This window comes from Engystomops pustulosus, chromosome 3 (genome assembly GCF_040894005.1).
Source record: "Engystomops pustulosus chromosome 3, aEngPut4.maternal, whole genome shotgun sequence".
Lineage (NCBI taxonomy): Eukaryota > Metazoa > Chordata > Amphibia > Anura > Leptodactylidae > Engystomops > Engystomops pustulosus.
In genome coordinates, this window is record NC_092413.1 from 57,406,733 (window position 1) to 57,429,351 (window position 22,619).

Below are 22,619 nucleotides of genomic sequence, written 5' to 3' on the forward strand. Positions count from 1 at the left end.
GGCGCACGGAAATGTGTGAGGGGTCATTTTTTGCGAAATGAGGCGACGTTTTCATTGCTACCATTTTGAGGTCTGTGCGACATTTTGATCATTTTTTATTTCATTTTTTATGTTATGTAAAAAGGTGTAAAAGTCGCATTTCGGACATTTGGGCGCCATTTCCCGCCTCGGAGGTCACCGCCGGCCGTAACCGTTTTTATATTTTGATAGATCGGGCATTTTGGGACGCGGCGATACCTAATATGTCTGTGATTTTTACTGTTTGTTATGTTTTATATCCGTTCTAGGGAAAGGGGGGTGATTTGAACTTTTAATATTTTATTAATTTTTTTTATTTTTTAAACTTTTTTTTTTCTTTTTTTTTTCACTATTTTTTAGACCATCTAGGGTACATTAACCCTAGATGATCAGATCGCTCCTACCATATACTGCAATACTACAGTATTGCAATATATGGCGTTTTTGCAGGTCTTACATTACAATGAGCCACTGGCTCATTGTAACGAACCTGCATAAACCATGTAGCCTCGTGTCAAGAGAAGACCCGAGGCTACCATGGTAACCGATCGCCGCCCCCCGATGACGTTCGGGGGCGTGGCGATCAAAAAAAAGATGGCGGCGCCCGCGCGCCGCCGTCTTTTAAACGCCGCCCGCGACTTTGCGGGCGGCGTTTAGAGGGTTAATAGCCGCGATCGGTGCAAGCACCGACCGCGGTTATTAGCGGTGGGGGTTTTGTGCATAATGCAAAAACCCCCACCTCTGTATGAAGAGGACTCAGCCCGTGAGCCCTCTTCATACATCCCTTATACCTCTGCGCCGTAGAGCTACGGCGCAGAGCGTTAAGGGGTTAATATCAAAACTCTATTACAGTAATTATACACAAAATATGGATTCTTAATATTCCAAAGCAGAGAAGATTTGGCATTTTAGGTTAATGATTTGTTTCCAACTTTGCCCACAGTGAAATCATTCCTTCATTTCAGTGGAATTAAAAGATATACCTTCTTACCAAAAATAAACGAGACTATTAATATTTTTTTCAAGGCAAAGTTTGAATCCTTATGTTAATGAATATGAGGAGCTACCCCCAAAGAAAAGAGAAAGTATTTATGGGTGTGGCCTATTCCAAATGTGATACAAAATTAAATTAATTGTATTTGAATAATTCTGTAAATTCTGGTAAAATGTTTAAAATGCGCTCTAATTCAGGTGATCTGATCATGAGACATAATAATGTTTTATCGTTTTTTAAATGGAGGAGTGTCCATTTATCTGCTGTGTAGAAGTATTGTGTCAAGATTAGAATCTGTAGACACCACTGACTTAAAAAAAAATAAAAAAAAAACAAACATATGGACTGTAAGTGTGTATTATGTTCTTAAAAATTTTAAAATAAATTCCATATGCAGTGTCTGTTTCTTTATTGATATTTAGCCCCTGATGCTCATTTAACAACATATTCCTACAGTAGTTGGAAATTTTGTGCATGTGGCTCTGTCCTTGCCAGAAATATATCCATGAGAACAACTCCAATAGGATTTTAAATAGGCCAATATTGTTATGAACTGACCCAAATTTGAAAGTATCCTTTGATCCTTTTTTCTCTCTTCTTTAGGTAACCCTTTCCTGTCCTGCTGGTATTTTTAAGATTGGGGAATAGCATGACTGGTCTTAATGAATCTTTGTCAGGAGTAGCAGGACAGCCAGGTATGTAAAGTAGGAGGACAGTTTCTACAGCAGCTAAACTGTAGGAATGTTTTAATAAAGAGATATTAGAAACATTGCATTTAGGAAGTAAGTCAACAACTAAAGCTCATGAAGGGATGTCCATATACTTTAACTCAATGCTAAAAAAAATTATATTTAATATAATGGGTAATTAATATTGGAACGTAAAGTGGGAATTAAAACATGCCTCATATTATATTGCTCAGATAAAAACAACTTTTCACTAGAGAAACTGGTACCTTGTCAATTCCCAAGTGTATTTCTCATATATTAAACTGCTCAAGGGCTCAAAATAAATGGTTTTGAGGATAAACAACTCCAGTCACCAATGTCAAAGCAATGACTTTAGCAGAAAGCTGCCAGGTCATAGCCATTATGTTCAAGACTGCAAAAGGTTCAGCTGTTAAGTCTCATGCAAAACAGTATAGCCCCCTAAATTTAGGCATGTGAACTGTTATGAACTGAGTCCGGCACCAGAGGGGATATAAGATGCAATACTTCATTGCTAACTTTAATTAGACTTATCAAGTTATCAATGAAATAAATGTACCATGGGGAAATTCATCTCATGACTCTGCATTGGAATATGCTCAGAGTACATGTTAATTTCCTACACTTGGCATAAATTGTTCCATAGAGTTTGATTAGTGTCAAAATTAATTAACTATAGACTAAAGCTTATATGAAGTTGGCACCAAATCTGCATTAAGTTGGATCAGTCCATCCTTCCTGTTGTAAAACAGCCTACTGTTAAAATAAATATGGCTCCAGTGACTTTATCTGAGTATTTAGTGTATTGCAATTCATTATAGATGAACATTGATAATCAAATTGCCTTTTACTTCTTTATAACAAGCACAGACATTAGTGGCTAATACCAAGTGGTATAAATAGATAAGAGAACTTGTTTTCTGCATCCCAACTGGACTGAAGAACAAAAATTATGTTAAATGTTATATCTTTAAAAGTAGATGATCCAATGTAATTCATAGCAGAATGTTACACATAAATCAGTTGTTGTACTTGCTGAATGGATTCCCATAGGGTCTTCCAGTGGGCCTATTCTCTTGCAGTCCTACACCTCAAAGGCCAAGCATAAAACTTGGAGCTCACTACAAAGGGCCTATTTATTATGAGCTGACAATAATCACAAAAACCATGTTAAATGTAAGCCCTCTGTGTTAATAAGAATGCAATTCAAGAGTGACTTGCGTGTCGTGTAATGACATAGACTGGACCTATGGACTTAAAACAGTCAATAATCTTATCATAATAAAAGTGAAAGATTGGCAATTTGATCCATTGGTGATAAGTAAGTAGTACAACATGATCATTTAGCTGAGCTGTTGAGTGTATTTTGGAAATGTGCAGTGTATCCATTACACTACATAATGGGGTCAATGTACACTTTTATATGTATATCTATAAAAAAGACACACTGTAGAAATCCCAAAACCTCCCTTTACCTTGTCTTAATATTGTTTCTAAGTATTTATACAAATGACATATGTATATCTAAATACCAAATACTCCACAGATCAGTAATTTACAATTGCATAGAAAGAGAAGAACATAGAGGGCAAACAGTATGAAAAAAACACATCTTCATCTTTGGGTATTCAGTGTCATATGCCTTCAGTAGAACACACAGAATGCTCTTCAGTCCCAGGCAACAATTCAAATACAGAATCTTTGATTGGCTGATGTAAGAAGGGATTCTGCATTGAAAAAACTTTTTTCATGTAGGGTTTATTCACATTGCCTGCTTGAAACAAAATAAAACATCAGTTATTGTAATATAAATAAGGCAATATTGAACCACTATCCCATGTAGTTCAATTATAAAATAAGCCCCTCCCCTGAATAACTGCTGAAGTATTCAAACATAAGCCTGCTACAGCAGTGACTCATGTCAGAGGGGAGGAGCTTAACTCTGGTCAGTTAAGAGATATCACACACCAGTATGTCAGAGTATACCAAGTCCAACTGCAATTCTGCAATATAAAGTCCTGTTGCTACTTACAAAACACAAAGGTATAGCTCCCCGGGGAATCTAATACTGTTTGCAGCTAATTAAAAAACATTTTAAAAAAATGTCTGTAACATAAAAACTTGAATCTGATGTAAATACTTTTGTGTAACAACTACAAAAGTGCTTAAGGAATGATACCTTTATTGGCTAACCAGAAAAATTATATTTGGTGCAAGCTTTCAGGGCACACAGGCCTGAAAGCTTGCACCAAATATAATTTTTCTGGTTAGCCAATAAAGGTATCATTCCTTAAGCACTTTTGTAGTTGTTACACAAAAGTATTTACATCAGATTTTTGATTTTTCCTGGCTAACACGGTACGTCAACAATTTTCTCAACATAAAAACTTGGTTAAGCTATAGGTAATTTTTTGTCGACACCTTTCATTTAAGAAAGAATAGTGGGATCAGGGAGGCAATGGAATGGTCTTTGATTCATATATCATTAATATATATTATATACTAAAAAACATGTGAGAATAGCAGACAGGTCATCTTAAAATTGTGAGTAACAATAGGAGCTGTTTCTAAGGTATTGCATTGATTGAAGGACCTAAAGCAGGGGAATCCCACTCAATCACCCTTAGGACCATAGCAGTCTGATTGTTAAGTTTAAAGGGGTTGACTGTAATTTTAATACTGTACAAATGTAACATTCTACTGTCAACTACTAAAACACCCTCCACCCAACCAAACTCCCCTCTACCTTGGGTTGTAACATTTGGAGCATGGGTGACTGAGCTGATGTGTAAGGACAGTATGTCAGCTTTACATGTTAGGTCCATTACAGGGCCTGGGGCAGGCACTCTAATGGCTGTGGTGTCACTTCATCGAAAGACTGATTTCAGTATTTGAATGCAGCAGACCTTGCGGGCCACAGAAGATGAAATGGTGGGCCTTGTCTTTGACACATTATGCTTGATATAAGAATGAGGTTCCTTCACAGATCTTCCCTGCACAGAGAAGCTACTGGAATGAACTACAACACAGGAAAGGTTTTATATTACACCTCAATACACAGCAATTGGTGTGGGTCCCACAGGATGTCTATGTTATAAGCTTCTCTATTGGTTGTTACATGTTTCAATATTGTGAGTTGCATGCTACTCGCCTCTGGGATTTTTGCCTTTCAGCGAATCAACATTAGAAGATGAGACGTAGACTCCATGAACCTGTGTCTTTATTCAGTCTTATTCATCTTGATATTATGATGAAGTTTAACATCAAAGGTGTAACATGAAGGGACTGCACACAGACCTTTTACAATGCACTATAAAGACACTGGGGCAGATTTACTTACCTGGTCCATTCGCGATCCAGCGGCGCGTTCTCTGCGCTGGATTCAGGTACGGCCGGGATTCATTAAGGTAGTTCCTCCGCCGTCCACCAGGTGGCGCTGCTGCGCTGAAAAGCATCGGAACGCACTGGAGTTCACTGAGCCGGGCTGAGTGAAAGTAAGTTCAAGCTCCGCTACAGATAATTTTTTTTAAATGCGGCGGTTTTTCCGAATACGTCGGGTTTTCGTTCGGCCACGCCCCCCGATGCGCCGCAATACGATCGCGTGCGCCAAAATCCTGGGGCAATTCAGAGGAAATTGGCACAAATCAGAAATATTCTGGTAACACGTCGGGAAAACGTGAATCGGGCCCTTAGTAAATGACCCCCACTATCTTTATAGGTTAGAGGGGTTTTTGGTGCACTGGTGTGAATTTGACATCTCTTTCTTTTATCACTACACATCTGATAAATGTGCTACGTAGTGGCAATAACACGAGAAATCATGCAGTATAAACAGCAGGAAGCACAAAAGTGTCACATGGAGACATTGATGGACTTGATATGTAAAATTGTGTAAATTAAAATAAATCATTGAGGCACAGTTTCACGGTGGCATAATATCTGCTTAACAAAGAAAGTAAAAGAAAAAATATTGTTTTACGATAAGCCTTTTATTGCTTAGTAGGTAAATTGGAAATGAATCGTACCTGCTGTCTTCTAGAAACACTTGCTGCAAATATTAAAAGAAAAATCCATTAATGTTCAGCGATAAAACAAAGCATTTAAGATCAAGCATGTTGTAAACAACCGGTTTGGTGGCTTTGAAAAATGAGAATAAGCCCGGAGAATGCCGCAGTTTATTACTAAGTGCGCTGATTGAGATAGCAGCACATAATTCTCCAATTACAGGATTATTCTGCACACAATACATTTGTTCTCATAATGCAAGTGACTTCAGAGGAGAAAAATATATATTGCATTTGGCGATGTTCAGCTTGACATTTACTCAGGACCAATGCTGGCTTTGAGCGAAAGTAAAAGTTCCTCTTAAGCCTGTATAGGTCCCCTACAACAGAGCATAACCTTTCAGATGATTAAAGTATGTAGTATTCAAGCCATCCCAGCTATATCATAGTACAAACAGAGAGATTTATATTGAGTAATAAAAAGAACAAATATCCAAATGCAATGCGTCTAATCAAAGGGGTATTCCAGGAATATGAACATCTGATACCAAAACCTATAATGGTATAAATAAATGAATATAACAAAACTCAATGTCATTAGTCACAAAATAGAGCTCAAAAAGTTTGCTTTTATGATTCACAAAATTTTATGGTCCCTCTAAAGTATGCAGAGGTATCACCAAGATGTCCGCCACTGGAAACTACAAGTCCCATGATCCTTTAGTTCTCAGTAACTCCTCCTCCCTCTCATGCTCTGTTACCAGTGATGATGTAACAGACTTTCCTGCTCCATTACCATAGTAATTACGTGTATAACTGCCATCACTGCACATTGCCCCAGTGAGATGACATCTCATCACAACACTGGCCATATTGGATGTACTGCAACATACGACTACAGCCAAACATGGTGATAATCACATGACCTGCCAAGACCCCTTAAAGTAAATGTTCATAGAAAAGATGTAAAATTTAAACACATGTAAAGAAAAATCTAAAAGTATAAAAAAGTGAATGTAGCAGAGCTGTAAGTAACGTCTTCTGCACAGAGTAGTGAGGTACAAGATCTCCCTGTTCCCTATCAGTCTGTGATCCTACAGAACTGTATTTGCCTGTCTCCTGTCCTTATGCTCCTCCATTCCCCCACCTTGTCATCGGCAGTATCAGCTCTGTCCACACGCACGGGCTATAGACTTCATGTAACTGGTGAACTTATGATTTCTACCAGTTATTACATGTTCCCAGCTCCTGCATGTGATGAAAGCTGCCAGGCTAGTCACCATATACATCCTGTATGTACACTGTTCAGTGTTCTGTGGATATACATGTGGGAAACTAAATGGATTTAATGCTAAATTACTTTGAGAGAGAACACAATGCATCATGGGATGTGTGGGTAAGCTAATCACATATAATAATTTTAAAAAATCACTATAGATTTACAATTACACTTTCAAGAAGTACTTTAGCACAACAAAGAATACCCCATCTCTAAAAAGCCGTGCCTGAATATATTAGGTCAAAAATGCAATTCAAAGAAGTAGCAGCACTCAGTGTCCAATTCAAGGGTGTTTATTCACCAAGTGACAGTGTAGCGAATAAACACCCTTGAATTGGACACGGAGTGCTGCTACTTCTTTGAATTACTATTGAACGCAGCGGTCTTGGATCAGACACGCCGTAGCTTGCACCCACCGGGTTGAACCCCTTTACTTCACTGTGCCGCCCACCCACACAGCAGAGGTCAAAAATGCAGACACAAGTCATGTGCAACCCAAAGACAAAGGAATCAATTTGTGTGTCTGACGCCAATTGTTTTACATTGCAGCAAGAGAATCTAAAAGTTAAATTCCATAGTTAAAAGCCTGTTGTGAAAAGTAAAGTAGTTTATCTATTGAGCCACTCATCCATTAAATAATATAAGCAGATTTATATTCACTGAAACAGGTAGGCACATTGTGTTGCCCTCTAACATCTCTCAAGAGGAAGTCTGCCAGCCTGTATGCCACTGGATAAACGAGAAGGAAATTTGGTATTTTTGTCACTTAGTGTTTTTAAAGGCTCTTATTAGATAAATAGTATTCAATGTGCAGCCTATCTCCCTGTCATTCTCTTTACCCCAGCGACCTGTGCAAAATTCTGATATGTTGAATCTAAGGAAAAAGTCATATATCCTGTCAGAAGAGGCAATGGATATGGATGGATGTCTCAGGACAAACACAATGTCTCATATTGCGTAACCCACGGCGACGCATCTTTATTTTGTCGCCGAATCCTTCAGCTACATTTAATGAAATATAATATGGGAGGTATTCAAATGCATTATGTATTTTGTAATAAACACACTGATGCACAGTATATTATTCTTCACTCCATTATTATTGAGAAATCTCTGAGCATAAACCTGCCTTGTCATTTTGACTCTGGAGATATGATATTATCGAGCTTCATTTTTCAATGTCATGGCTGTCAGGGCTTTTTTTTTTTTAAACAGCTTTTCAAACTCCACTTAAGACTATGTATTAGTCCTTTATGGTTTGTTAGTTTGTTGGAAAAAGTTGGGAAGGAGACTTTGGAGCGTGGAGGACTTTTTTGACGTCTCTGCTCAGCGCACTGCAGTAAGAAACGCTTTATTTTACTATTTCTCCTTCACATAACGCGTTGGGATAGCAGCCAATAATACAGTTGGATGGTTGGGGCAATGGTGGTGAACTTATGGCTCAGAGGTGATACTCCCCAGCATAGAGATCACCAGACAGGACTAAAGGTTTTCTCCTAAAATACCAGGCACCCAAAGATATTTTAAAGAGACACATCATGGGTTGCCTGGGACTACAGGAGCTGCAAGAAGATGAGGACAGCTTGAGATTATCATTGGAGCTCCTGGCCCAGGCCCTGCCATAAATTACTGTGTAGGCATTTGGTGATAAATAAAAGGGTTTCTGATTTTAGTTTGGGCCCTTGGTCTCTAAAAGACTTGCCATCACTGGTCTAAGGCATGAAACAAAGCCACCACGACACCAAGGCAATCAACATGACAGGGTAGGTGGAGACATGAAGTGAGGCAGCAGTTGTTGCATGTTTTGGACAATCCTAAACAGGTGGGTTTTCAGACTAGAACTTACTTTGGAATTTTTACGCTTGGACAGCTATGACCAATAACTGAAAGACTAAAAAGCAGAAGTGCCTCATAATGGAGGTCAAACTACAATTAGGAGAAAAGTGCAGATATATTACTGCTCACCTGGTCTAGAAGAACATGAGGAGTATCTTAATAGGACGCTACAGGATGCTACAGCTCTTGTGTTTGCCAGTGGGCTTATATTAAGCATCATAAACCATAAGGACTGTTAATCCCAAACCACTTATTTGCTCAGTTGCAAATCTCAGTCTAACTTCCAGTCTAACATCACAAAATGATAGCATCATAGGCATCTGCAATGCTGTTAGTTCATCATCTCATCTCAGACACAATATCATCCAGGCTTGGATTTATATTTTTTCATAGCTGTCCTAAAATGGATTTGGCTTGGAAAACTTTATTTAACAACCCCCTTTACATGAAAGGAACATATCTACTAAATGTGAATATATCCTAATGTGATAATATATCCTAGTAGATAATGAAACATGAGAATAGTTATTATTACATTTACTCATAATGGAACAAGCAAATAAAAAAGGGATTTTAATGTTACACCTGATATCCATGTAATATCAGAAAGACTTACAGCTGCTGAGTGGAAATGTGCTGTTTATTTGCTCCATCACATCTGTTAGGTCTGTGCTGGTATTATGCGGTGGGGACAACACATCATCTGTGGAAACATTAATCAAAGTAATAGGAGTCAGAAACTAAATGTAAAAAAAACCTTGAAGTCTATGAGCGTTCCAGTGGATTGTTATGTTAATAATGAAGCCTAGGTTATGCATGGCTAATATCCACAATGAGATTCATTCCAGCGCAGACTTCATAATTGCTGCTTGGAGAAAAATGAAAATCATTGTATCGTTCTCAGTAACAATATTTAGGTCTGGAGAGTGGTGGGCAAGAAGTATCTATGTCATCAATTGCTCTGCTCCACTTCACTGCAGAAAAATCATAACAATGATAAAATAATCATAACAATAACTAACCAAAAAACACAGGAATAGACAACATCCAACAGCATTCTAATTCAACGATTGTAGCACTATTATAATGAGTTAGATGATGTTGGAAAAACATTCGCCAACTTTTTTTTCAGAGTTAGAATTTACGTTTTACATTTTTTGACATGTAGTGGTATAATGATATGCAGCCAAACATATGTCCATTAGTTCATAATAAAGGAGGTCCTGTGACATAATGCAGCTATTAACTATAGAAGCCTGCTATGCTAGGGCACTGATGGAAATAGCCAAGCGCTGTACTCGGGTTCTTTCCACAGTGCCATAAACAACGAATTAAGTGGAAATGTGCATGTCAGAACTGCCCCTCCATTCATTTGGGGTACAATGGATGCCTGGGACCCCAAACAGTAAGCTATGCCCTATACTGTGGATAGGAGAAAACTTGCTGTGGGCTCTTGACAACCCTTCTAACAATACTATATTTTAAGTGCAGTAAATGTTATGTATAACCCATTACAGATTTACTAGTGGCCCTATCTACTAAAACAATGTCAGAGTAATATGCAAATTGTAAGCTGTATCCATGGACGTTAAAGGGTTCTTCCCACTTGGGACATTTAAGATACATCAAAAGTACATTCCATTAATATCCAATGAAAACTGAGCGCAACTTTCTCACTGCTATTATGAGTGGAGAGTTGGCAGAACAAGCAAAGCTCTCTCTGTTCTATGGGAGTTCCGACAACAGTCGGATGCTATTCTCAGAACTCCCGACATGAAAGGAGTGACATGTGCGACATGTTAAATAATTCTATATTATACTTTATAAATAAAATTTAAGAAAATTTTCCAATATACTTTATTTCACCTGCTTTCTATTTTGGATACATTACTTTAAGTCTTGTTTACATTCATCTGCTGCAATACAGGAACTTACAGGCACCATTTCCAAGAAGCCTCATGGCTATACTAGCTCAAAAAGGTGTTCTTCTCAATACTAATTAAAGGGTCTGAATACTTATGGTCATGTGATATTTCTTTAATAAATTAGCAAAAACATCTACATTTCTGCTTTGGGGTACAGAGTGTATATTGAGTAAAAAAAATATATATTTTTTTATTTAACCAATTGGCTGCAATAAAACAAAGAGTGAAAAATGTAAAGGGGTCTCAATACTTTCCTTACCCACAGTATCCATTCTCCAAGCTTTCTGATGTGCACTATACCTTTCAATTTCGCATCCATTTTAACACAGAGAATAAGGGCAGGCACACTTCACATCTTTCTATGTATGGTCACCAGGGCCGGCTCCAGGTTTCAGTAGGCCCCTGGGCGACAGAACCTCAGGGGGCCCCTTTGCAGTGAACTCACGTGGCAGCATTTAAAATTCAGAAACTAAAACAGTCTCCTGTTTCCTAAAATATTCCCTAATTTATCATCCCAAACATCCGTATCACGGAAAGGGCAGTTTTGAGGTCATTTAACCAACAGGACAAGCCTAAAACTTTGTGCCCCTCTGCCAAGTAATAAAACTGAAGCTTCTACTCGTAATACACCCCTCAGCTGCTGCGGAACCTCATAATACACCCCTAGGCTGCTGCGGAACCTCATAATACACCCCTCATAATACAGATCACTGCTGCTGCCTAACATCATAATACACATCACTGCTGAAACAGAAGCCTCTCTCCTTCTCATGTACATACAAACCAACAGGCAGTCACACATGCAGCAAGACATATAGAGCCAGTCACACATGCAGCAAGACATATACAGGCAGTCACACATGCAGCAAGACATATACAGGCAGTCACACATGCAGCAAGACATATACAGGCAGTCACACATGCAGCAAGACATATACAGGCAGTCACACATGCAGCAAGACATATACAGGCAGTCACACATGCAGCAAGACATATACAGGCAGTCACACATGCAGCAAGACATATACAGGCAGTCACACATGCAGCAAGACATATACAGGCTGACTAAACCCTGATCTATCCTTACCTAATTATATAATGCTTTCTGAGATTAGACAGATAAAAAGGCAAAAGGAGACAAAGCACTCATAGAGTATTATTGTAGTAAATGATACGTGGTGATGGTGGTCTTGGTTTGGGGCAAACTGGTACTCAGAAGGACGTGGATGGTGGTTATTGTAAAGGAACAATTTTAGTCACAAAATCACAAAGTGGTTCAGGATCTCTGGAGGCCCCTTTTTCAAGTGTATGAGACTGTATAAATCCAAAGTTCCGGTGTGCACCAAAGCAAGACCCACCCCTATCCTATTCTCAGCGAAGATAAACTATATCTATCTAATATTGCTCCTGGCAGTGGGAGCAAAGGCTTCTCCACACTCAGGTAAACTCTCTGGAAAATGTACATATTAGCTAAAGTTAGATAAAGTTTAGCTTAGAAAGCATTATTGGATTAGGTAAAGTTAGATTAGCGTTTAGTAGCTTATTAGACACCTAGCATCAGATCTACCTTAATAGGTAGATTTCTGATGATAGGTTTCCTTTAAGAACACCTTCAAAGCAAATAGGTCACTACATATCATAATCTATAAAACTTAATGATCACACGTCTACTTAACAACACCATTAACGACCCTGATATAAGACACATAAATCATGATAAGTTTTATACAAAGCTTAATCCACTTTAACATACTGGAGCTTTAAGAGGAGCCTGAAATAGACTGGCTTTAATCTCTAGACAGTCCAACTCAATTAGAAAATCTGTAAACGTTTTGGTTCCTCTGACAACAGCTGCTGTTTATGTGTGGCAAATAAATCACTCTAGTAAACCTGCTTCCCACCTGTCTGCTGAAACTGTAAGCTGTAATGATGGTCAGCCGAATATCTTGGAGCTGGCGGCTGCTGTGACACCAACAAAGAGACTCCATTAACCCTGGATTCTGATTCCGGCTGGAATGTAAATAAAACAAAACAGCATTTATAAAGCAATCCCCTTGTGAATAGGACCATATATGCAAAATTTAGATATTAGCAAGAAAAAATGTATTAATCACAAAATGTACAATTTTATACGTTTAGTCAGTTGTAAATGACTACATGCAAGTTTTACTATATTTCATTATATTTCAAAACATTTAGGTTTTCCAAAGGTATTTGTGAGTAAGGCTAGGAAAGCAAAATGCTTTCACTTGATTATAGACATCTATCCATATATTTCTAGCGGTTATGGTCTACATTGTCTTAGTTGTTAAAGAGGGCCTTTTACCACCTCACGTGTATGGAGATTAGCTTCACAGATTCAGGGGCACTGAATTTTCTTTCTAGCCCCCACAGTTGATGAGCTATCAGTCCCAGTATCTGACCATTATAAGTGCTGGAGCAGAGAAGTCGGTGTGTGTTATTATAATCTTCTCAGTGTGTTAGTGTTAACACACGCCCTCTGCACTAGCACCTCCTCTCTGACAGTGGAGAAAATTACAATGGTCATATACAGGGACTGATATCTCAGCAGCTGTGGGGAATAGAAAGAAAATTTGAAGTGCTCCTGAATCTTTAATACCTGGTACCTCTGGTGGTCAAGAATAGTCAAGGGGTCCTTATTAAAATCCATGATACATTATTCATTATTATGTATGTGGTCTGGGATAATTTTGTGCTTCACAATGGTGAATTTAATAATTTAGGTAAATTAGTTAAAGGGGTATTGCATGAATATGAATGTCTGATACAAAAATCTATAATACTATAAATAAATTAATACAACAATATTAAATGTCATTCATCACAAAATGGAGCTGAAATAGTTTGCTTTTATGATTCACAAATAAGTAGGCAGACTTATCTCCAAGATGCCCTCCACAGTATACTACAATTCTCACAAGCCCTCAGTCCTCTCTTTCATGCTGTACTCCCAGTGATGTTCTAAGAGACTGTCCTGCTCTGTTACGATAGCAATGATGTGTGTGTAGCTGCTATCACTGCAAATTGCCCCACTGAGATAGAGTCTCACCACAACACTGGCCATACTGGATGTGTCACATACTTTACTTGCATACCTGTACCAGTGCAAAATATATCCCCCAGCCATGTGCTGATTGCCCCCATGTACATCATCATCCTGTCCCCTACATCTAAAAAAAAAATCTCTCTCCTCCAACATACAGTTACATGAAAAAACGCTCTCCTCCCTTTAAAGGTTCTGTCTTGTTCTGTCTTTTATTTGGCATTGCTGCTTTCTTCCACAAACAGCGTCACACCTAGCTATAGTTTTTGTTGTAGAAAACCTAACGTAGCTGAGCTGCAATACCATGTATTACCTGTTTATGGGGGGAAGCAGACATGTTTTTTCAATTCCAAGATTAGTACTTTAAATACACCAACAAGCAAAGTTAAAAAGAATTCACCTGTGCAATGTGCAGTGCTTCCAACATAGTCCCATGTAAATATATCTCTCTTGTCCCCCCAGCCTCTTAACATGCAATTCCATGTAAGTGCATCCCACCTGGCCATCTAGCTTTCTAACTGCAGTGCCATGCAACTATATTCCTCCAGCCCCTAACATACAGCCACATGTAAAAACACTCCTCTTGTCCTTCCAGCCCAATTAAATGACAGCATTATTCCCCCTGCATATCCAGTCTGGTTTATTTTTCACCTCCATAAACTTACCCCTCAGCACAGATATCTGAAGCTTCTCTCCTCCTTGATGATAGCTCCGCCTCAAATCATGATAGGGCCTTCCCCCTCAGTGACATCAAACCCACTACAAGCAACTGATTACAGCAAAACATAGTGATGATCACATGACCTGCCCAGGCAAGTGCAGGACATGTAATGTGGACATGTAATGTGGACATGTGACCAGCAGCCATCTTCAGTCCTACGTCTGCTTCACTGGGACAAAATCAAAGTACTGATTAAAGGGCCAGTAGCATTGTTTATAGTGTATGTCCACAGCATTTTTCTTCTAAGGGGAGCAAAATTTGAAATTAAAATTAATTACATATTAGCTTATATTTTACTGACCCATTTGAATATGAATTATGCTTATTCCTGGAATACCCCATTAAATAAGGTTATATGCAACACTGCAATCATGAGCTTTAGGAAATCATGAATTAAGTATTAAGAAACCCCACTAAATTGCCACTGTACAAACTAGACCATCATATTCCAGCCTAAACATTGCCTAATGAACCAAAATTAAAGGACTTCAACCACTAGGATGAAGGAGTGCAAAGTAAGCACACTGACATACTAGTGTGTGCCCCCCTCTATCAGGATCTGCTCTTATTTTAGATTCTTATGCCCTGGTTTTTACAAAAGAAGGCTTTTACCATTATGTAAATTAACCCAAGGGGCTCCAATCTCGATTAACACCTATTGAGTCTGAAGCCCCTTAGGCTCATTTGCATAATTTTACAAGCCTTAAAAAAACAGAGCATAAGAAGCTAAAAGAAGAGCAGATCCTCCCAGAGGAGGCATACTCCAGTATATCAGTGCGCTTGCTTTACAATCGTTCATCCTGGTGGTAGATGTCCTTTAAATCATACATTGAACGTACAAGTCACATTTTAGTATAGTGTGATATTACAAGACATCTATGTTTTAAGGAAAAACATTAACAAAAACATACAATATTTATTGCAGTATCTAGGTGATCATTTACAATATTTTCCTTGTCAGTTGCTCTGAGCAATAATACAGCAGTGAAAATAACCTGCATAAATACATAAACCACGATAGAAGTATGGCAAATATGAAATAGGATTCAATGTAACAAGCACCTCACACTCTCTTAAGCCCGTAACTGTGGGTTTTGCAGAGAATAAATGAATATACAGCCATTAACATGAACTAGCAAAGAGACACTTGTTCAGCTAATGCTGCAAAATAACGCATAAATCTATAACCACCGGCTAGCGACGCTTCCAGAGATTGTACTACTAAGGGCTAGGAATGCTTTACAAAGATGCAGTAGGGAGTGTCCTCTGAAGACCATCACTGGCCTCACAGTTCTTGTATGTAAGTTTAGGTTTAGTAGTTTATATATAGCACATAGGATAAAATAACCGCTGTAACAGTCCACTGGTCATCTATGTAGATGAAGAGCACATGGTGGCAGGATTTCATAACACATATTAAGAGAACTCTTCAGGAAGATAGTGAACACAATCCAGACTCTCAAAGTCTCTCCTCGGAGTCCTGTCAGCATTTAATCTGCTTTTTACTTTATAATCATGTTGCAAAACCATTGTATTCCAGAACTCTCTCAGCATTCTCTCTCTCTATCACATGCTTTTCTCAGATGGTGTATGAAAAATCACATGAAATCAATATGCAAAGCAATTATGCAAATTATACACAAAAAACAATTAACAGAAATAGCAAGTGATTAGGTCAAAAGTCAGCTTTATAAGGGACTGTCTTTTGCTAGCTATTTTGGACTCTATTGAACTGGGAGCCTATTCTTCTGTCCAGGCCAGTTCAACTCTAGATGCAAGACAATAACACCTTTGCAGGTGACATTTGTTCTGAATACAGGAGCCAAGGTATGAACTATTGCACCCTAATGCTATTCAGCGCCTGAAATCTCTGAGTTACAGCTATATAAGGGTTAAAGAAAATCTACTATCAAAATAAAGCATTACAAACCAGGGACACTTACACATACATCCAGGCGATGTGACGGTGGTAATCTTCTAATACAGTATTTGTTGTCTGTGGCCTTCCCTCTAAAATCAACTTTTAAAATAATGCTAATGAGCCTGAGGGCTATGCTAACCCCTCTGTGATCTGCGTTACACTGTCTCACCCTCTCCTCTGCTCCCTCAGCACAACAGCCTGTAAAACCAGATCACAAAGGGGATAGAGTAGCCATCAGCATAATTTTAAAAGTTGATTTTAGAAGGAAGGAGGCCATAGATAACAAATATAACTATATATATCACAGTTACGGCGCCTGGATCTGTGCCCCTGGGTTATCATGCTTGATTTTGATGGTAGATTTCCTTTCAGCTCAGTGATATATCAAAAGATTACAAAATGTTCATGAGCAAGAAACTAAAAGCCTTATCATTTTCTACTTGTCATGATGATGTACATAAAATACCTACACTTTCATTCTATAAATCCACTGAGAGACTTTAATAGGAACAGATATACAAATTACTAAGAAGAAATATTGCAATTTGATGGCACTATATAGAGATTTATTATATTAGCAAAGCCCATAGCGACCAGTTTGCTGTCATTTACTTGATAGATTGTTAAAGAGAGAAATATTTAGATTTCTAGATGCCTGCAAAATAGTTGTAAGAAATGTCTAAATAAAAACAACATCTTTTTGTCACATGATTTAAAGTCTCCATAAAAAAAATCTAAAAGATGCTGAAAATGATTGTTACTACTGTCTAATTTACAAATTAAAAATAAATAGCTTTTTAATGGTTTTTTTAATGGTCAAAGCAATGTGAACACCATTGATATGATGTATAGGAGATAAACTTTTGCAGAAAACAGAAAACCATCATCTATAGTTTGCCGTTTTATTGAATATTGTATGAGCCGTACCTGCTCCAGTAACTGGCGTAACCGCTGAAGCTGGGACTCTAGCTGCTTGTTATGATCTTCTAAAATTTGCATTCTGGCTTCAAGTCGTCCTTTGTGCTGTCGTAGTAGTTTTGCTTCAGCAATGAGTTCTGCATCCTCGGATGTATGTTGAAGTGATGCCAAAGAGTCAGGAGGTGAAGATGGAGGGCTCATTCCTTTTCTTAACTGCTGTGCTTTTAGCTGCTCATATTCAATCTGTAGGTTTCTGTTAATATGTATAATGTACAAATTATAGTTTCCTGAACAATAGAATACATCAATTTGATATGCAAAAATTTCATGGTGAAAGTTTTGCCAAATTCCCATTAAAGGGAACATGTCAGCAGACATTCACCCATTAGACCACTACTAATATGAAGCAGATTACCACCTTTCATGTTTCTTTCATGAAGTGAGATGTAAAGTGACTGTATAAAGTCACAGGCGGAGCGTGATCAGCACTTTCTATTCTGTGATTGACATTATAAACCAGACTTCAGTGGAGTCAGTTAGTGATGTCCCTCCATCAGTAACAGTGATGAAGGCATTCTGAGGTGGGGAGAGCTTGACTTTAGTGCTAAACTCTCTGCCTCCTTGAATTTATACAGCCAATTTATATCTCACTTCAAAGTTGATTTTCAGGATGATACCACCACGCTGGTCCATAATAGAAACATTATCTTAAAGGTATCTTGGGTAACAAATTGGTAATGGTTATTAGGTCACTTTCTGCTGACAGATTCCCTTTAAATTCTTTATGGATGCCGCTTCCATGGGCGGCTCATTAAAAGATATAGAGCTCTGGCATCTGTGTGATTATCACATGGCCAGAACAGACTTAGTTTACCACAACTAAACAATTAAAGTACCTATTTAAGGGAAGTCTGTTACATCATTTTGTGATGCCCAAGTACCCTTATTTGACAAGGCAGTTTCACAAGTTTTTGAAAACCTTGCCTTGAGAGTAGCCCAATTTACATAAAAATATCTGTTTTTGCAACAAAGTATTCATTTAGTTGCCATATTCAACAGGGACATTCATAGGTCTCATCTACTAGTCCTGCCAAAATCTCCCACTGTAATTGATAACTGTTTTTTTGTTCAGACAAGGAGTAGGAATCCAGGTGTAGGCTAAATGGCAAAGGGAACATGTGCAGTTGCTTTTGTGCAGAGAGAACTTACCCTACATATGCTGGATTGGAACAATTGACACAAAAAGTAAGATTTTGTTGCTGGCATCTAAAAACAGGAGTAAACCAAGATGTTTTGGAGATTCCTGAGAATTCCCAGATCTCAAGCATCGGCTGGGGATGGGACTGCCACTGCAGCCGCAGTAATTTAAGTGATCCAGTGAAGCCTCTCCAGAAGACCACACCATTGAGAAGACCCTCAAATGATTTTCCATTATAATCTATGGATAATCTATGCCCCCATAGGAGCAGACCACCCCTTTAAAACACAAATTTTCTCAGCAAAATTAGGTCATCTGCACAGAGAAGTTTCATGTTCACGTATGAAACACCAAAAAGAAAAGCATAGGAAATAGCAAGGCTATGAAAAGTGATAGCACTGCACAACGCGAGTGAGCGGGAGGGAAAGGAGAAAAAGGTAAGGTAACTAAAATACAATTGTCATTGTTAACCTGACACCCCACTGACACACTGACAAAGATGTCCTCCTATTTCCATTGTGTACAAGTACAAACAACCCCAAAAGTTATTCAACCATAATGAACGTACTGTGGTGAGCTATAATTTAATGTACACCGCATCTTCTATTGCAGACAGTGCCTGGTCTTATGCTTATCTTTTTGTTAAAAATGTTACATAATTCATTTCTAACTTATGAAGAGTGTGTTATGCAGAGGAAAGTCTCATGCTTATATGTTAAATGGAAACTTTCCTTTACCTAGGATACAGCACTTCCAGTGTAATGCACAGGGATCAACATATAGTATATACCTCTGCTCTTCCTCCAGGTCAGCAATGATCCTCTCCAGCTCTCCTCTTTCCTCCTTTTCCACTGACTTCAGGATCTGAGCTGGACTCTGTGGTTGACATAAAGGTGACTCTCCTCCCAAGGTGTGACAATATTGCTGGATCAGGGCATGTTCATCATCACTGAATAAAAAATGATAAAAAATATGATAAGGACCCTTTAGGTTTTACTTAAAATTACCCAAAACAGTTTCATCACTCACCCTTTAGGAAATGAGGAGATTACTACCACATCCATGGACTCACTCAGACTTACTATTCTGGAATAAGTGACCACTGCATCAGTCTCTAGAAAACAATCAACAACCTGTAGGGCTGTTTATTGGACTCCTAAGCCCAGGATGGGTTTTAAAGGGATTATTCCAGGTTTGACTGTTATTTCTCATCTTCAGGTAAAGAAAACTAGGGTTCCATTTTCCCTAATTGATGCAGTGGCACGATGAGCATGTGTCCCTGCCACTCCATATAATTCTATGGGAGTGTTGGAAATTTCCAGGCACATTGCTCAACATAGACCGTGAACGGGAGTGGCGGAAACAGCCAAACACTCATCTCAGCGATTTACGACGCGTACAAAGTATTGAATGAAGCAACAGTACACATGCTCAATGCCGATTTAAGAAATTACTGAGGACAGGACCTGGGCAGTTACCAACCATTATTGATCAGCTTGTTATCCCCTATTCTAGGGAATAACAATCAAGCCTGGTAAGACACCTTTAAAGGACATCTACCATCAGATTCCCTGATGGTAAATGATTACTATTCATCTCCAGTCCCGTCCCCCTTTGCTGTAATCTTATTTTAGTATATCTTAAAACAGTCACATTTAGTAGGAAACTGTTTTTTTTTAAATAATCAAATGGGCTCTGCTGCAAAGTAATTTAATCACAACGCCGACTCAACTGGCACTGCCTAAAGAGTGTACAGGGAGCCGGTGACGTCACTGTTGCTCTCCCTGCAATTCTGTCGCATCACCACCGGGCAGAACAGTGAATGCTATGATCGTGCACTGCTCAAGAACTGCAGAGAGAATCAGTGAAGTGACCATAAGGCTGAGAAACACAATACCTTTTTGAATTTTAAGAAGAGATTTAAAAGTTCTCTTTTAAGTACGTGTGATTGTACAGCCGTGTTCATCAGGCAGTACATTGATCCCTTCTTCCACAATGAGGTGCCACTAAATACAACCCCCACATATATTTAATAATGATTAAATGTTAAGTTGACTAGGGGATCTGCACGAGTGCTCAGAACCCTGGCCCGGGGATAATAGACACTCACTTCTCTGCCTTTATGGGCTCCGTTAGTTTAATTAGTGCATGAAGAGTATTTTAATTGCACAAAGAAGGAAGAGCAAGAGACAGTCAGGTTATTAGGAGCCCATGCTTCAATAAATTGTAGGATGTAGGATCAACAAGAGAAAGATTCAGGCAGCGAGAAAGGAGCATCATTTCTTATTCCAGCTTCTTTGTGCTATTTACGAAGAGGAATTTGTAGCAGTACTAATGAATCTAGGGAATGGGATATAAATAGCAACTATTAAATGCAATGGAGTATATGTGGGTTAGAATACAAAAGAAAAGAAACTCCCACTCATACTATTTCTTGCACAGTTGACTCTTTTAAAACATTTTCTCTGTAAATTTATTTTTATAAAAAGGTGACAATTTTGGAAATAGTTACAGCCTCCTAAGTTGTCACCCAGCTGTTCTGGTTTGCTATTTCCTGACTATCCTGATTTGCTTTTTAACAGGCAGATTTTATTTATTCACAACCATAAAAATGTAACATGAAATCCCAATGGGTGCTATAATGCCCCAAATTATCATACATTAAATTGTAAATAAACTGACATTAATAGTGCAGATGATAATAGTAAACTTTTTTTTAATATACTATTATTAAAAAAAAACAAGTTCATGAGTTCACCTTTTCACCCTGCCTTTCATCCTTATTTAAGCAGTTTATGTAAATCGTCAGCTTACCCCTCACACCACTGATAATCTCCTGAATCATGAATTAAAACATTCTCTAGATATGGAAAGAGTTAATCATTAGCCCCCTTATCTGTCTGAAGTTGACAGCTCCCTTTCAGATACACTGCTCACTGCATTAGAAAGAGCAGAAAGGAGGCACAGAAAAGTTGATTTAATTAATGAAGAATATTACAAAGTCTCCTATAAGTTTCTGCACTTTTTCTAAAATAAAAAGAAATTGCTTCACTCAATCATAAGGTTCTGGAAGGTAGAGCATTGAAAGATTGGTCATATATGTGAAAGATCACATGTCCCTCTACCTCCTGCCATTATGTACAGGAATGACTGCTAATGAGGTAAAAGGCATTTCTGAACCAGGGGACTTTACATTTCAAAAAAGCCAGGCAGAACTTTTAATAGATGAATATTGGTAATCCTGCTCCCCTCCACACACTTCAAGAAAATAGAAGCATCAGACACCTTTACGGCGCATTTATCAACATTAAAAGATGTATGATGCAGGGATTCCCTTCATTTTCACATAACAGCAGTGTCATAGTGTAACCATGATGACAAAACACCTTGATAAGAGGAATGCTAACACCCAGTTGTCAATTCATTGATAAATTTCTGGGAGGAACATCAATGTAATGAACAATGTATAAATTCTAAGGCAAGATTCTCCAGAATTGTTTCACCGTGACTGAAATTACGTTCTACAGCAGATAGAGTCAGAAAATAATCTTTACAACTCTTCAAACTATCGGTTAGACAAATAAAATTGATTTATGCGTCTTAAAGGGCTATGAGAGATGTGAAAAATGCCTAGGCTTTCTCTTTAAACATCTGTCCATCACCTGTTATTGGTACAGCTGCAAAAAACGGATACAGTCAATGGACAAAAGTAGTGATATTACTGGGTAAAAGATATCCAGTATTTTGTATCCATTTTGAATTTTGTAAGGATAAAACATCCACACATATAGGTCTGCAATGTGAGCTAAAATATGATAACAAAAGCAGTAGATTTATTATGCTATGATGTGATAACTGAGAAATACCTGGGCAGCTGTTCACCAGCCGTGTAGGTTTGGCCAGCAGAATAACCTGTCATTTAAAATGACATCTACTAATAGGAATTCCTATGAGAAGACATAATTCCTGGTAGAACTGAAGGCCACCTGCTGCCCCATTAATGTAGTGATATGTTCATCACAAAAATACTGAGC

The 22,619-nt window shown here is 38.3% G+C and overlaps 1 protein-coding gene across 9 annotated transcripts in view; it reads right to left on the reverse strand.

The window, feature by feature from the left end:
* Nucleotides 1–847: 847 nt before the first annotated feature.
* Nucleotides 848–22,619, reverse strand: part of UTRN (utrophin) — a 457,412-nt gene continuing 435,640 nt past the window's right edge. For 7 of the 9 annotated variants that reach the window (XM_072140861.1, XM_072140863.1, XM_072140858.1 and 4 more), the window contains 6 exons: nucleotides 19,376–19,534; nucleotides 17,397–17,640; nucleotides 12,665–12,773; nucleotides 9,455–9,541; nucleotides 5,745–5,767; nucleotides 3,347–3,493 (listed from right to left, as the gene is read on the reverse strand). In XM_072140861.1, the coding sequence (XP_071996962.1) occupies nucleotides 3,482–3,493; nucleotides 5,745–5,767; nucleotides 9,455–9,541; nucleotides 12,665–12,773; nucleotides 17,397–17,640; nucleotides 19,376–19,534 (634 nt within the window). In that variant the 3' untranslated portion in view covers nucleotides 3,347–3,481. Of the gene's footprint in view, nucleotides 3,494–5,744; nucleotides 5,768–9,454; nucleotides 9,542–12,664; nucleotides 12,774–17,396; nucleotides 17,641–19,375; nucleotides 19,535–22,619 lie in introns of all 9 variants that reach the window. The other 2 variants (XM_072140867.1, XM_072140860.1) reach the window with 2 other exon arrangements.